Genomic DNA, 16,140 nt, shown 5'->3' on the forward strand with positions numbered 1-16,140 from the left:
GGAAGAAGAAGAGAAAGACAATGAAGGTGAGAAGAAAAGTAAAGGAGGAGAAAGAGAGCTTCAAATGCATTTAAAAAAACATTTTTGTTTTGAGGTAATTATAATGAACATGCAATTGTTAAGAAATAATACAGAGATCCCTACACTCCTCACCCAGTTTCCCCCAATGGTACTATTTTATATAAGTATATCACACTATCACAGCCAGGAAATTAACAGTGATACAGTCTATGGACTTTATTCATATTTCTCCAATTTACATGCACTCATTTGCGTATGCTTAATTCTATGAAATTTTATCACATGTATATTCATGTGGCCACTACCACCATCAAGATACAGAACAGTTTCATCACAAGGATGCCTTTTATAACCACAGCCACCTCCACCACCTCTGATAAACACTAATGTATTCTTTATCTTTGTAAACGTGTCATGTCAAGAATGTAATAGAAATTAAGTCACATAGTACATAGACTTTTGAGATTGGCTTTTTTTTCACACTCAATATAATTTCCTGGAGATTCATCCAAGTTATTACACATACCTATAGCTCAATCCTGTTTATTGCTGAGCAGTGTTCCATAACATACATACACCACAGTTTGTTTAACCATTCATCTGTTAAACACATCTAAACTGTTTCCAGATTTTAATTATTACAGATAAAGTTGTTATGAACATTGGAGTTAAGGTTTTTGTGGGAACATAGGTATTCATTTCTATAGGATAGATGCCCAAGTGTGCAATCACTGGGTTGTATGGTAATTGATTTTAGTTTTATAAGAAACTGCCAAACTGTTTTCTAAAGTGGCTGTGCCATTTTACATTCCCACTAGCAATACACGAATAACCCAGTTTCTCTGCATCCTCACCAGCATTTGGCACGGTCACTAATTTTTTTCCCCTAGCCGATCTGGACGGTGTATAGTGGTATCTCATTGTGGTTTCAGTTTACATTGCCTTAATAGCTAATGCTATTTAACATCTTTTCTTGCATTTATTTACCAGTCGTATATCCTCTTCAGTGAAATGTCTGTTCTTGTCTTTTTTAACTAAATATTTCTTTTTTTACCATTGTCTTGAAGATTCTTTTTTTATATTCTAGAAAATTAACATTGTCAAATACATGGTTTTCTCTATGTCTGCGGCTTACTTTTCATCCTCTTCACAGAATCTTTCACAGAATGAATGAGTCAAATTTATCTATTTTTTCCTTCTATAAATTGTGCTTTTGGTGTTAACCTTAAGAACTTTTTCCTAACACTAGGTCCAGAAGATTTTCTTCTATTTTTTTTCCTAAAAGTTTTATAGTCTTACATTTTACATTTAGGCCCATGATGTGAGTTAATTTTTGGATAATGTGTGAGGTTTAGGTTGGTTCATTTTTGTAGTTGTTGTTTATAAGTGTTCATGTAAGTGTATTTTTAAAGGTTTACCCTTTCAGAATGGTTGTCATCCCATTTTACAGACAAAGAAATTCAGAGATTTGGTGATGTGACCAGGCTCAACAGTTAATATGTGGTAGGAAGAAGAGAGGTCTGCCTGACTCACATGCTTTGCATTTAAGCCCTGCCCCTACTGTCTCCTGCCATCCCTTTCTCTCTGCCAGAATCTTGCTCCCTGGGCAGATGTTCCAGTTTTCTGCACACATTCCTTCACTATGACTAACCTTGCCCTCACTGTAATATATGGAACAGAGGTTGGAACCTGCCAGAACTTGTCCAGGTGTCCCGTGACATTTTCGCAGAGTGGAGAATGGGACAAATTGGGAAATTTCCCTGTATGCAAAGAGTCTGTCATTCAGGTTTTGTGAAAGGCTCACATGAGGTTTCAGAATCTTCCAGAGAACTGCAGAACTGCTTTACCAGCACACTGGTTTGGCGGTAGCAGGTTGAAAATTGTAGGCTCCCCCCCAGTCTCTCTCTCTCTCTCTCTCTCCCCGCCCTCTCTCTCTGTCTCTCTCTGTCTCTCTCTCTCTCTCTCTCTCTCACACACACACACACACACACACACACACTTCATTTATTAAGTCCAAGTCCGGAAAATTTCCATCACTGACTGCCAAAATGCATCGATAAAGGTCAACAGGAAAGACTCAGAGCAACTTGGGACAAAATTCCTATGGCTAGAATATGTTTCTTGCCATTTTTGGTGAGTTTGGGTCATGGTCAGACTAGACCCACCTCATTTATTCCCATTCACCCATACCAATTCCCCATTCATTCATATCCATTCCCACTCTTGGGTAGGAGTGGCAGTTGAAGGTAAAGCTTGCCTCTCTAACTTTCTCTCTACTCACTGGCTGCAGACTTCCAAGCCAGGCAAGATCTAGAAACTTCTGCACTCAGACCACTGGAAAGAAATTAGCAGCCTCTAGGTTAATCTTGTTCTTTCCCAAATCCCTAAGCATCACCCTACTTCTTAATGAGGGATATAGGAGTTCATTGCCTCTATGAACTTACACTTGAAAAAGTCCCCTATCCCTACAACTTCTCCCAGAGCTTGTCCAAAGATGACCAGACTTTTGTCCTAGCCCACTTAAGACAGATAGAGGAAAAACAACGGGCCCAGCCTAATGACTCCAGTTGCTAGGTATATGTATATATCTATTTTACCAGATTCTTCAGAAGCCTCTGGGTTGTTTGAACCCATTCCTTGCCTGTTTTAACAGGTGAGCCAACAGTAGCATACCTGGGTGCTGTCTGTCCCTCCACCTCTACCCGTGTAGAGTTCCCCACCTTCCCAATCTCCATGCTCACCGAGCTAGCAGATCTCCTGATCTCCCTGACAGTAATGTCCTCTGTCATCTTCCAAGCTTTCGAGGGGAGGGGCAAAGGGTGAGATTGTCAGGGCAGGCAGAGTTGCTGGAGGAACAGTAGGTTGTCCTGCCCTGACTTGCTGCAGCCAAAGCAAGCTGGGGCTTCCCTCTGATATGGTCTTTGGAGTATGTCTCCTGCTCCAGATTCAGGTTCCATTACCTGCACCCTCTTTCAGGGAGCATGACTTTATTCACCCCGGCCCCATATTCTTAAAAGGCTACCCTGTGCTCCTCCTATACCCAGCCCTTTCTACAGAACCAAACCAACCTGGGTTTGAATCTCAATTACCACTTACTAGCTATGTGGCCATTCACTGCTTACTGTTTTCAAGCCCAGTTCCCACATCTGTAGATAGAGAGATGTTGGTCTCATAACACCACTCTGCATTTAAACAAGATCATATCTGTAAACTGTGTACCATAGGCAAAGTAGCTACTGATTCTGGGAAAAGTTCATGTTCTACAGTGGCTATCATTGGTCCCTTTGACAAGAGCCTCAGGCCAATCTTTGGCCCTTACTCTGCTTGCCAGAATGCATCTTGGAGGCGCCACGTAAGTTGTTATGGGAAGAGCAAGATCTCCAGCCTCCACCTGGAGTCTCTGCTATCACACCCACTCTGTTCCTTGGGAGCCTGGTAGGAATCATGCTCCAGCTGTTTCCTGAGCCTCACCCCTGGTCCCTGGCAACAAGCCACCCCCACCCACTGGGCCAAAGAGTCCACCTCTACCACTGTCAACCCCAGACCAGGCACCCATCTCTCTGCCAGCAGGGCTGAGAGCAGGGCCAGGTCCGGCAGCTCCCTGCAGACAGGCTTCTCACCACTGTTCTTGGTGACCTTTAGCACACCAACACTGTGTGCTAAACAAACAAATAAAACCCAACAACAACAAAGGGAGAATTAAGCCAGTCCGGCCAACAGATTTGGACCAGAAAATCCCCATTTTTTAGTTCATATTTGCTGGGGCGGGGGGTGGGGGGTGGGGGAGTATCCCAGGCCTCCACACTCAACAATGGAGATCCCTAGCACTGTCCTGAACCCTTCATAAGCCCTCAGTACATGAGTTGCATGAATTAATAAATCAACCTCGCCTTAAAACTGAGTCTAAAACGGGGCCAACTCCTCTGCCAGACTCCTGCTTCCAACTTCAGGACAACTTCCCCTCCCAGCACCATCCTTAGCTCAAGGGATGAGAAGGAGAAAAAAAATCACAGGCTGACACTGAGGGAGGATGAGGAGTGGGGGTGGCGGGGTGAGGGGGGTTAGAGGGTGGGGGGGTTGGGAGCTGGAGAAAGGTCTCTTGGGACGGGCCCAGTTCCGGCCTGGGTCGGGTCCCGTACTGCAGCCTGGGGCCTCGGGGCTCAGGTTTGGGTTTTCCCCGCCCTTGCAGGCCAGGCTCGGCTCCTCCTCGTGCGGCTGAAGGAGGGAGGGCCGGCTCTCCTCCCCAACCCCAGCCTCCCGAGACCCGAGCAGCAGGAAGCCCCGGCCACCGCGGGAGTGCACGGGGCTTGGAGGGGCCGTCGGCAGCGTGTCCCCATGGCCGTGGGCGTGGAGCAGCGTCTGGGCAGCCTCGCCCTTTTCACCCGTGACGACTTCGAGGGCGACTGGCGCCGAGTGGCCAGCGGCGGCTTCAGCCAGGTGTTTCAGGCACGGCACAGGCGTTGGCGGACCGAGTACGCCATCAAATGCTCCCCCTGCCTCCTGCCAGACGCCACCAGGTCTGTCCACCCCGCCCGCCCGTCCCTCTCCTTTCACGGAGGAGGAGCTGATCGCTGGGCGCTCCCGAGGGAGGGGTCGGCAGGGTTGAGGCTGAGGATTGCCCCTCGGCGTTTCTAAACTGCCAGTGCCATGAGTTCCCCTGGCTCAGCATGTCTTTGTTTCTGTAACTGAAACGCAGTTGGCACACCACACCTATTTGTGGAATCCACAGAGGTCACAGGTGAGCAGGAACTGCCCTCCTAGATGCCTTTGTCTCATCTGACTTCCCAAATTGGTCCTGCCTCCTTGTTTTAGCACCTTCCTCCTTCCGGGTGTCGGGGTGGTGAGGGCTGCTCTTGGTGGCCCTCAGCCACCCTCCTGCCCACCCTCAAAATCTCAGAGCAGGCAGGGCTGGACCGGCTGAGAGGCCGTGGCACTTGGCTCAGTGATGCCACGACCTGTGGGGAACCTCGTCTCCCTTCTCATGGCCATCTGAGGTGGCCCTGCCCAGGCAGTTCAGGGTGGAGGGGACTCGGGGGGAAGGAGATCCTGTCCAGGCCACCTGTCGCTCTCACATAAGTCCTGCTGGGAGGTCAGGCCTGGAGTGTCGCAATCTCTGTCTTTCCTTTGTCTCTGACTCCTCCCCTACTGTTATCATGTGCACCTCCTGCCCACTGTCTCCACCTATCTCTGTCTTTTCCTGGAGATGGACTCCCTTCTCCTTCCCACCAGATTTGTTGGTCCTGGCCGGCCATGCACTTACCCCTTTGATGGACATGATGTGAAGTTTGAGCACAAAAACCATGTCTTTTTCCCAAGGCTGTTAGGCCTACAACTAGAGGGCCTGGGCGGGAGCACCTCCTACTGGCATCTTATTTTGGATGTTCTTTGTCATGTTCTCTGAGCCTACCATGCAAGTTCCCAGGACACAACTTCAGGTCCCACACATTCAATCAAGCCTGTTCTTTCTCTAATTCCCAGACCCCACCTGCTTTAAGAATAAGGGAAAAATGAGATAGTCCCAGACTCACCCACCTTCCTCCCTTAACACCTTCCTGTTGTTTTGGTGGAGAGCTAGATTATTCTAAGATTTGTGCATATCATCTATAGCCTTGGAGATAAAGAACAAAAGGAAACAGATGACATTGACAAGACTACACTGTGAGACACTGCAGGGAGCTTTTGCCACTTTTCTTTCTAAGTCCTGGGAACTCCCTAAGTGGCATGGGCTCAGGGACTTAACGGTAATTAATACCTGCTATGTGTGGAGTACTGTACTAGGAATTGTATGTGTATTATTTCACCGGACCCTTCTTCCGTCTCCTCATTCACTCATCCACTTGACAAATGCCTACTGCTCTCCTACTATATGTCAGGTGCTGTGCTAGACCCTGAGGTATAATGATGGATGCAACAGATAGGGCCCTGTTTTCCTGGAGCTTACAGCCTGGGGGGAGAAAAGCATTAATTGGCTACCCCGCATGTGAATGTAAGTGTGCTTTTGTGAGAAGTATTACAAGAAAGGAGAGATATGCAGTTCTGTGACAGCTTATTAAAAGGGCTGGACTGAGATCAGAAGAAGGCTTTCCTGAGGAAGTTACACTTGAGCTGATATGTGAAGGATGAGTATGAGTTAAGTAGGTGCAGAGGAGAACACTTTCCACGAAGAGGCAATAGAATGTGCAAAGGGCCTGTGGCAGGAGGGGAATACTAAGTAAAGGTGAAAATGGCTATTGTGACTGGAGTCGAGAGAAGGGGAGCAGTTGAAAGCTCTGAAGGATTTGCAATCAGGTACAGGTTGGTGGTGACAGGGAGGAATTGATCAGAATTGCAGTATGGAGAATGGATTGGAAGGGTAGATGGATGCTGCTCCAGTTAGGAGACTGTTGTCATCATTCAGACTATCAGAGTCTAGACTGATGTGTTTGTGACAGAATGAAAGAGATAGATCATGTAATATTTAGGAGGTCAAAATCCACTCAAATTGGTGCTGGACTGGCTATGGAGGCCACAGTGAGGAAGGGTGTGTCAAAGCTAACTTGATGTCTGGCTTGCCCAAAGGAACAAGAGTCCTCTAGAATGTCTATTCTGTGAGAGCAGAGTCTCAGTTTGTTTTGTTCACTGCCGTACCTCCAGTGCTGGGCACATACTTGGTGTTCCATAAATATTTGTTGAATTATATTGTTGACAGTTAACAAGTGAAACATTAAAAAGGGGCCCAGGTTTGAAGAGGAAGATCATGAGTTCAGTTTTGTACATGTCAAGAAGAATTGTCAAGTAGCCTTCAGAGTAAAGGTCTGAGCTAACAATATTAAAATTTGTGAGTCATTCGTTATATGTAATTGAAGCTAGGACATTGATAACATTCATTTATTTTAAGCACCAAATGAAGAAACACAAATCTCTCTCTTCATGGAGTTTCTCATCTAATGGAGGAAGATAATAAATAAGTAAACAAACATAAAAATAAATAATTTTATCTATAGCACTTATGACCACATGTTATTTTCTTGATTAAAATATCTAAGGAGAGTTGAGTCATCTGATCTTTTAAGAACATATTTGATCTAGAAGTATAAACTTGTCAGCCATCTGTGTATGGGGGGATAAGGATTGCCAGAGTTGGGGTAGAATTGCTATTTTATATAGACTAGGTACCTTACTAATTAGGTACTATCCGAGGAGAGATTTGAAGCAAGGAAGGAGCAAGCCATGTGGTTCTTAGGGAGAGGGAAAAGCAAGTGCAAAGATCCTAAGGTGGGAACATGCTTGACATGGTGGAGGAGCAGCAAGAGTCCGATTTGGCAAGAACAGGGTCAGGGAGGGAATGATTAGCAGTAGATGAGATCAGGTGGCTGTGTCTGGGAGCAGATCATGAAGGATTTTGTAGGCCATTGTAAGAACGTGGGCTTTTACTCTGGTTGGGAAGAGAGCCCCTGGAAGGTTTTGAGCAGAGTAGTGACATATTCTGACTGGCATATGAAAAGTATCATGCAGGCTGCTGGGTTGAGAATAGACAGTGGAGGGGAAGGGAGAGAAGCAGAGAGGCCAATTAAGAGGCTTGGGCCAAGAAGCCAATGGATATAGTTGGTGAGAAATTCTTGCTACACTTGAAAGATAGAGCTGACAGGATGTGCTGAGGGCTGGTGTATGGGAAGGAGAAGAAGAGAGGATTCAGGGTGACACCAAGATCTTTGAGGACTGGGAGGTGGCGACCCTGTTCACTGAAATAAGGGAGGCTGAGGGAGGAGCAGATTTTAGGGGAGAATCAAGAACTCAGCTCTAGACACATTAATTGGAGATACTGAGATTACCTAGAAACAGAGCACAGAGTAAGAAGATGAAGGGAGAGGGCCTGGGACTGGGCCCAGTGGTCAAGTAGCAGGATAGGAGCCTGCAAAGGAAACACAAAGAAAGTGGCCAGAATGAGAGGGAGAAATCCTGGAGAATGTGGACACATAACTGAAGTAAGTGAGTGTTTTGAGTAAAAAAAAAAAAAAAAGGAGTGAGAGATCTGTCCCATAGAACTGAAGATTATTCATAGGCTAGAATAACATGGCACAGAAACCAGATGAAAGGGTAGTGGGAGATGAAGAAAAGAGTGAGACAACAGGTATGGCATGCACATTCAAGGGGTCTGGGTGTCGAGGGGAATTGTGCCATTACTGTTGTTCCAGTTCACAGTTAAGAAACTGAGGTGCAGAGAGATTACCTGCTCAAGGTCATGCAGAGGGTTAAGTGGTGAAGCTGGGGTTTGAAATCAGGGTGAAGTGCCCTCAGATCCCTTCATTTTTTTTCCACTTCATGACAGATGTGAACTCAAAAGAACACAAGGAGATAAATTTTTAAAAAATATATCACGGAGGTGGAGGGGAGCTCTCTGGAACAGCAGAGAAGCAGAGACAAGAACAGGAGAACCTGGACTAGCCGGCCTGCCCAGATCCGAGGAAGAGCAGGTGGCTTTTACTGGATTCGGGAGTGTCTGGCTGGCCTCCCAAGGAGGCTCTGTGAGCACATTCCCAGCAGCCTGTGGCTGCAGTGCCAACACAGCTTTACAAATACTGTGCTTTTATTTTATTTTACTTTTCTCTCTAGCCATTTTATTTTGTTTTAATGTCCTTTCTCCCTAATCCTCATCCCGCTATCCCCAAACAATCTGTAATGATTTGCATGTTCACTGCTCTGTGGATACATTCAGTGAAAAGAGCCAGAAGGTTTGCAAATGCTTATTTTCTAAGGCCTGCCCTTAAGTCTTGACTTCTGTTAGTGTCAACAAAGATGTATTATGCTGTGCATGGTAATGTGTTATGGGGAGTAGCTAAATGAATAATTATACCTTATCCATAAAATGGGATACCATGTGGCCATTACAGTTCTTGCTTTAGAAGAATAACAATGTAGGAAAGTGCTCAGGCTACACAACAGGGAAAAGCAGATTGCAAACCAGCCCATACTATGTGATGGAAAGGGAGAGAGAGGAGGAAGTCGAGAAAAGGAGGGAGAAAGGGAGACAGAGACCTTGGAAATGTATAGCAAAACGATGTACTGAAATATTAACAGAGGCCAACACTGGGAGGTTAGATCACTGACAGTTTAATTTTTTTCTTTATAACTCCCTGTATTCCTTCAGTTTTCTATGAGGTATGTGTATTGCTTTTATAATCAAAATGGCAATAAATAATGTTCTAAAACAGAAGCACAAGGCACAATATTGGTCTTCCAGGTCTTGCAATCTACTGGGGGAGATATAGGAAAGCAGCCAGAATAAATGACAGCCTTTTTGTGGCCACTACTATTAGAATGAACTTGTTCCTAAACTTGCAAACTCTTTACTTCCTGTATTTTCCCTGCTAGCCATCTGGATCCTAATCCATGCATCCTACTGGGCATCGTTTCTTGTCTGTCCTTCCTCCCCTTCAAACTCACAAGCTCCCAAGGCTTCCCTGGGTTTGCACAGCCTGGCGTCAAGCCTTGTGTGTGTGTGTGTTCGGCTAGTTGCTCCTGTATTAATGGGTCACCTCCTTCCATCTCTCACTCCCTCCCCCTCCATAGCTCTGATGTGAATTGCCTCATTGAAGAAGCAACCAAAATGGAGAAGATCAAGTTTCAGCACATTGTGTCCATCTACGGGGTGTGCAAGCAGCCCCTGGGCATTGTGATGGAGTTCATGGCCAATGGCTCCCTAGAGAAGATGCTGCCCACCCACAGCCTCTGCTGGCAGCTCAAATTCCGCATCATCCATGAGACCAGCCTGGCCATGAACTTCCTCCACAGCATTAAGCCGCCTCTGCTCCACCTTGACCTCAAGCCAGGCAATATCCTCCTGGACAGCCACATGCATGTCAAGGTAAGGGCCCCGCTCAACCTCTGCCCCCTTTTTACTTTGGAGTCTCCTCCAGGTGAGCAGGATTATCCACCTGTCTGACTGGCCTGATTTGAGCAGCTTCCTTCATGAACAAATATTGAAGGCAGAAATTACGCCAAAAATAGAGGTAGATGAGCAGTGAAATTTGGTGCGTGAAGCAGGGTATCAGGATGCCTCCGATAACCCTCTTTGGGCCTCAGTCTTCCATTTCTGATGTGGGTAGAACCTCTATCCTTCTCATTCTGTGCTTCAGGAGAGGATGTGTATAAATGAGTTGACCCTATAGAAAGCCACAATGACCATTTTTTTCAGTTTATAAAACATACCACACTTTTTCTGTCCCAAGACTTCTGTATATTTTGTTCCTGCTGTCAGGAACAGTTCTCCCCGACTCCTCTCTTTACCTAGCAAAGGAATACTCATCTTTCAGCTCTCAGCTTAAAAATCACCTCCTTAGGATGGATTTCCCTGATCCACCCCTCAGGCACCTGCTGTATACCCTTACTGTGCCTCTGTCTCTTCATATTATTAGCCCCAATTATAAGTCTATAATCACAAATGAAACTATTCCATTAGGGACTGTACTCCATTTCTGAATAACCATTTAGGACAGTAATGGGTATGAGGGTTCTCATCTTTTCTATCTGCTGTCTGGTCCCAGCAGATATCTGCCAATCGGTGAATGGTCCATTGGTGTATGAATGAATCAATGAGTGGAAGCAAAGAGGAATAAATATCCACAATGTAAATGCTTCAGGGCCTGTGGAGGTGTGATGAACAGAAGCTCACCAAAGACAGCAGCTTTATCCATAGTCCCTCTGGACGAGGGCAATATCTACCAAGTGCTTACTATGTGTCAGGCATTTTTCTAAGTGCTTTTTGCATATTTATTCATTTAATGTCCATAATAGCACTGTGAGTTAAGTACTCATTATTTCAGTTTTACAGATGAGGAAACTGAGGCTCTGAAGAGATAAGTAACTTGTCCAAGATCATCCATGTATTATATGGTAGAGCTGGGAGAGAACCCATGCTCCTAACCACTACACTGTACTGGAAAAGGGTGAGGAATCAAGGCAGTTTCTGGAAGCAACAATGTTGCCCCTTGACCTCACCTCTGGCTTCGTCCCAGGTTTCAGACTTTGGCTTATCCAAGTGGATGGAACAGTCAACGCGGATGCAATACATTGAGAGGTCGGCTCTGCGGGGCACCCTCAGCTACATCCCCCCTGAGATGTTTCTGGAGAGTAACAAGGCCCCAGGGCCCAAATATGATGTGTACAGGTGAGAAGGAAGCTGGGCTCCAGCTCCACACCCAGGCAGTAGCTTGCTGTCCACCACCCTGCCTGGAACCCATGGCCCAAAGGGCCGGCAGGACAGGGTTGAGGTCTGGCTCCTCCCTGCACATGTGGGAGGGGGAAGAGTGAGAGGCACTGGCTGGAAAGAATTTGCCTGGCACAGTGTGCTCCTTGGGGCTCCCCGGTCCGGGTCACTCAGGGAGTACATTCCCTCGTCTGCAGCTTCGGGATTGTCATCTGGGAGATCATCACTCAGAAGAAACCATATTCAGGTAGCAGATGGTGGTGGTCCCTTCAGATGGGGTCCTGGAAGGGGTTGTGGAGGGCTGAGGGTTCGTGGGGGCAAGGCCAGTGGCAGGTTTGTGTTGGGGGAAACCATCTTCAGAAGTTCCCATCTGCACCCTCCTTCCTTCTTCCCCCCACTTTCTCACTGTCTCATCTTCTCATCTTACGGTAAAGGGCACGGCAAGCATCAGCCTAGGCCATCTTTCTGGCTCTAGTTCCTCTGCTTTCAATGTGCCCTTTCCTGCTTCTGCCACTCCCACCTCTGCTGCCTAGAATGCCAGGTAAATAAACAGTCAGGAAACTGGGAACACAACAAGGTTGAAAGTCAAGTTCATAGTTAGGCCTGTTGGTCAGCCCTGCTGTCTTTGGACAGCAAAGGGCCTATAGGGTGGGGTCATGTCTCGTCTTGGCTTGGGAGGTGGCTGGAGCTGGACCAGAGATTAGAACCTAAAGTGGGCCCACAATCTACTTACGCCCCATGTATTTATGGAGGCCCTGCTGGGTGCACCACCCTGTGGGGACCCTCAGAGCCCCAGCCCCGCCACCCCCCGCCCCCGCCTCCCAGCACTCGCACAGCTGGGCCTCCTCTTGCAGGTCTCAACATGATGAACATCATCGTCCGAGTGGCTGCAGGCATGAGGCCCTCTCTACAGTCTGTCTCTGATGAGTGGCCAGGTGAGGCCCAGCCGATGGTGGACCTGATGAGGTGCTGTTGGGACCAGGACCCCAAGAAGAGGCCCTGCTTTCCAGGTTGTCATCCAGCCTGACCTGCCTGGGGACTGGGGAGTGGGGTGAGGCTGGCGTGTGAGGGCGCCAGGAGAGGAGATCATGGAAGGCCCAGGCCACTCTTGAGGGCTCAGCAGAGAGAGGCCTGCACGGCACTGGGACAGACCCTGGGCTGCAGAGCTGGGAGAGTGGCAGTGGGGGCTGGCTGTTGGGTGTTGATATGAGCCTCTGCAGGAGGTGAGGAGAAGCCCTTGCTGCCGGAAGGAGGGAGGCGGCTGGGCCTGGGTCTGCTGCTGCTGCTGAGTCCTCATTTGTAAAATGTTCCCAGACCATTTGATCATGAGTACGAGTAGACCTTGAAGTTATGCAGTCCTTTCAGGACTATGAAAACATGCACATCGGTGGGCAAGTGAGCATCTTAGAGATCACCTGGTCCTTCTCTACATTTTATGGGAAAGGACTGACCCTGAGAGTGTCGGTGACTTGCCAGATGTGGCCCCACGGAACCAAGGCTGGGACCCATCTTTTCTGCCTCCTGGTGCACATGCATGGATGTGTGTGAGCCCAGGAATGGGGGGACACAGGAAATGTAGGGGATCCCAAATGGGCAACGGACTGCTAGTCAGTGTGCTGCTTCTCTTCCTCTCTCTCTCCTTTGTGGAACAGACATCACAGTCGAGACAGACATGCTGCTTTCCCTGCTCCAGAGTCCTGTGTCAGACCCCGAGAGTGAGGCCCCGGCCAGGAAGGTGTCCTGCAAACCATCTCTCCGCTTGCCCTGGGAGGTGAGCACGGCGGACTGGGCATGGTCTGGCAGGCAGTGGCACTGAGGTGCATGAACTGGTGCAGCCTTCACAAGGCCACCCAGCTGAGGGGGAAGTAGGGACCCAGACCACACTCTGCAGGCCAAGCTGAGCAGCCCACCTGGGGACACCTTTTCCTAAGCTGTACAAAGGCTCTCTAAGGGCTGGTGATGGCCGTGTCTCAGCCCCTGAGAAAGACACAGCTTCTCTCAAATGTGTGAAATGAAGCAGAGCCCAGTTCTTCGGAGGGAGCCCTCAGTTCTCCCAGGCCTTCCCACTGTGGGCATCAACTCCATCACCCTGTTTTCCTGTCCATTCCCTAACATGGGAACCGGCATGATGAGCGTGGGGCTCCCGACTGAGCCCTCACAGCCACCCTGCTTCCCATGTGGCCCAAGCGGAAGTCATGGCCCTGGCCACGTCTTTCAGGCAGGGTCTCCCCTGCTCAGGGTTTTCATCTAGATGTAGCTGGTAGTAGGAATGGCAGAGGAGGGCGTCTCCTAAGACAGGGTGGGTGTGAGCCCTGACAGTGGTGGCGAGTGCTGGCCAGAGGGAAGGAGTAGAGGACGCATGGACCCGAACAGCCCTGCTCACCCACCCCCTGACTTCTAATTCTCCCTCCACAGGTCAGTGAGGAGCTCAGCCAGGAGCTAACCGACAGTGGTGAGTCCAAAGTGCCACTGTGCGAACCAGAGAATTCATGGTGGAGGAAAAAGTGGAATCAAAGCGTAGCCTTTCTCCAGCTTCCCTGGCCCTACCCTCCTCCCCAGGAACTAGAAAATGAAAAAAACATACCAATGTCTTGGCCACCCTAAACTAATTAAATCAGAATCTCTGGGAGGCTTAGTCTGGCAGTAATTTTTTTAAAAGAAATTGTTGCTTTTAATTCTGACATACCCCTGGGCCGAGCAAGAGGAAGGTAAATCTTAGTGGCCTCAGGAGTTCAGATCATCAAGCTCCACAAATTTATTTTCAACTTGCATTTATTTGTGCCAAACACTCCTCTGAAAGTTCTTACCTACATAATTTGTCCTCACAATGGAAGTGTGAAGTGGGCATTGTTTGTGTCCCCTTTAAGGATCAGGACATGTGGACTCCAAGAGTCAGAGGGTTGGCTAAGGTCCTGTGATGCTGAGGGGTGGGGTCAGGATTTGCACTAAGGTCTCTTTCTGTCTCATTCTTAAGGGAAGAGCTGCCGGAGTCAGTTCTCTAGGACAGTGGCTCCTGCCTAGAGAGCTATAATAATCAGGAAGGACGCTTGTATGGTTTCTGTTCCTGGATGGTACTTCCAGGAGGCAGGGGGATGGCCAAGGTGACTTCTGGACAGGCCAGAGGTCCTTTTTCAACACCCCCCCACCCCCGCCCTTCTTTCAGCAGACTCAGGAGACCACATGAAACGGGTTCTGCAGCTCTCGGACAGTGAAAGCCTGGTCCCCAGCAATGAGGAGCTGTGCATCTATGAGAACAAGGTCATGCCCCTCCATTTCCTGGTGGCACAGGGCAGCATGGAGCAGGTGAGGCTGCTGCTGGCCCATGAGGTCGACGTGGACTGCAAAACAGCCTGTGGCTACACGCCCCTCCTCATCGCTGCCCAGGACCAGCAGCCTGACCTCTGTGCCCTGCTGCTGGAGCACGGTGCCGATGCCAACCTGGCAGATGAGGACGGCTGGGCCCCATTGCACTTTGCAGCTCAGAATGGGGATGACCGAACTGCCCGCCTGCTCCTGGATCATGGGGCCTATGTGGATGCCCAGGAGCATGAGGGGTGGACCCCATTCCACTTGGCTGCGCAGAACAACTTCGAGAATGTGGCACGACTTCTGGTCTCCCGTCAAGCTGACCTCAACCTATGTGAGGCTGAGGGAAAGACCCCTCTCCACCTGGCTGCCTACTTTGGCCACATCAGTCTCGTCAAGCTGCTGATAGGGCAGGGGGCCAAGTTAGATGCTCAGCAGAGAAACCTGAGGACACCACTGCACCTGGCAGTGGAGCGAGGCAAAGTGAGGGCCATCCAACACCTGTTGAAGAGTGGGGCGACCCCTGATGCCCTTGACCAGAATGGCTATAGTCCACTGCACACCGCGGCTGCTAGGGGCCGATACCTCATCTGCAAGATGCTACTCAGGTATGGGGCCAGCCTCGAACTACCAACCCAGCAGGGCTGGACACCCCTGCATCTAGCAGCCTACAAAGGCCACCTGGAGATCATCCATCTGCTGGCTGAGAGCCACGCAGACTTAGGGGTTCCTGGTGGCATGAACTGGACCCCCCTGCACTTGGCTGCCCGCCATGGGGAGGAAGTGGTAGTGGCAGCGCTGCTGCAATGTGGAGCTGACCCCAATGCTGCCGAGCAGTCAGGCTGGACACCCCTCCACCTGGCGGTCCAGAGGGGCGCCTTCCTGAGCGTCATCAACCTCCTGGAGCACCGTGCAGATGTCCATGCCTGCAGCAAGGGGGGCTGGACACCTGCCCACCTGGCTGCCCTGAAGGGCAACATGGCCATCCTCAAAGCACTGGTTAGAGCCGGTGCCCGGCTAGACATCCAGAATGTGGAGGGCTGCACACCCCTGCAGCTGGCCCTTCGGAGCCAAAAGCAGAACATTGTTGCCTTCCTAGAGGGCAAGGAGCCCTCGCTGGCTGTTCTGGGCAGTGCTGAGCCTGGAGATCAGACTGAAGTGTAGACAACCTGGGATCTCCTTACCATAAGGATGACAGGCTGGTGGAAGTGAAGCTGGGCTTCGGGCAGGGCCTTTCCTGTACTTGCCACCTGCCCCTTTGACCTCAAGAGGAAAGAAGAACCTGGTCCCCTGGGTGATGGAGGGACAAGGAGAAGTACCCTGAGGTTCTAGCTGGAGAAGAGCCCTGGCTTGGCGAGGTCCTTCCAACAGCCCCTCCCAGTGCGTCTCCGGGGGACCCCTGACCACCTCCTCCTCCTGTACCTGGATGCAAGTCCCGAAACTGAATTCCTTTTTCATTCTCAAGACTTCTGCCACCTTTTTCCAGTTGCCTCTGTGCTCATTAGGCCCTTTGCATCCTTGGATCCCTCTCTGAAAACAGACAGAGGCACAGAAGAGACAGAAGTGCTTCCTCCAGCTCAGGTCCGTGTGAGCCAACCCCTTACGGGGTGGGGCCAGGAGAGCCAGAC

General features: G+C 49.3%; 1 protein-coding gene across 1 annotated transcript; it reads left to right on the plus strand.

The window, feature by feature from the left end:
- Positions 1 to 4,279: 4,279 nt before the first annotated feature.
- On the plus strand, positions 4,280 to 15,849 carry ANKK1 (ankyrin repeat and kinase domain containing 1). Its single transcript, XM_054592630.1, has 8 exons — positions 4,280 to 4,538; positions 9,571 to 9,865; positions 11,016 to 11,167; positions 11,404 to 11,453; positions 12,061 to 12,216; positions 12,859 to 12,977; positions 13,622 to 13,658; positions 14,373 to 15,849. Exons 1-8 carry the CDS (start codon positions 4,357 to 4,359, stop codon positions 15,674 to 15,676), a joined length of 2,295 nt encoding a protein of 764 aa, XP_054448605.1. The 5' UTR covers positions 4,280 to 4,356; the 3' UTR covers positions 15,677 to 15,849.
- Positions 15,850 to 16,140: the final 291 nt, after the last annotated feature.

The sequence above is a fragment of the Pteronotus mesoamericanus genome, unplaced genomic scaffold (assembly GCF_021234165.1).
Source record: "Pteronotus mesoamericanus isolate MK-2021 breed Mesoamerican mustached bat unplaced genomic scaffold, CSHL_Meso_final scaffold_36, whole genome shotgun sequence".
NCBI lineage: Eukaryota > Metazoa > Chordata > Mammalia > Chiroptera > Mormoopidae > Pteronotus > Pteronotus mesoamericanus.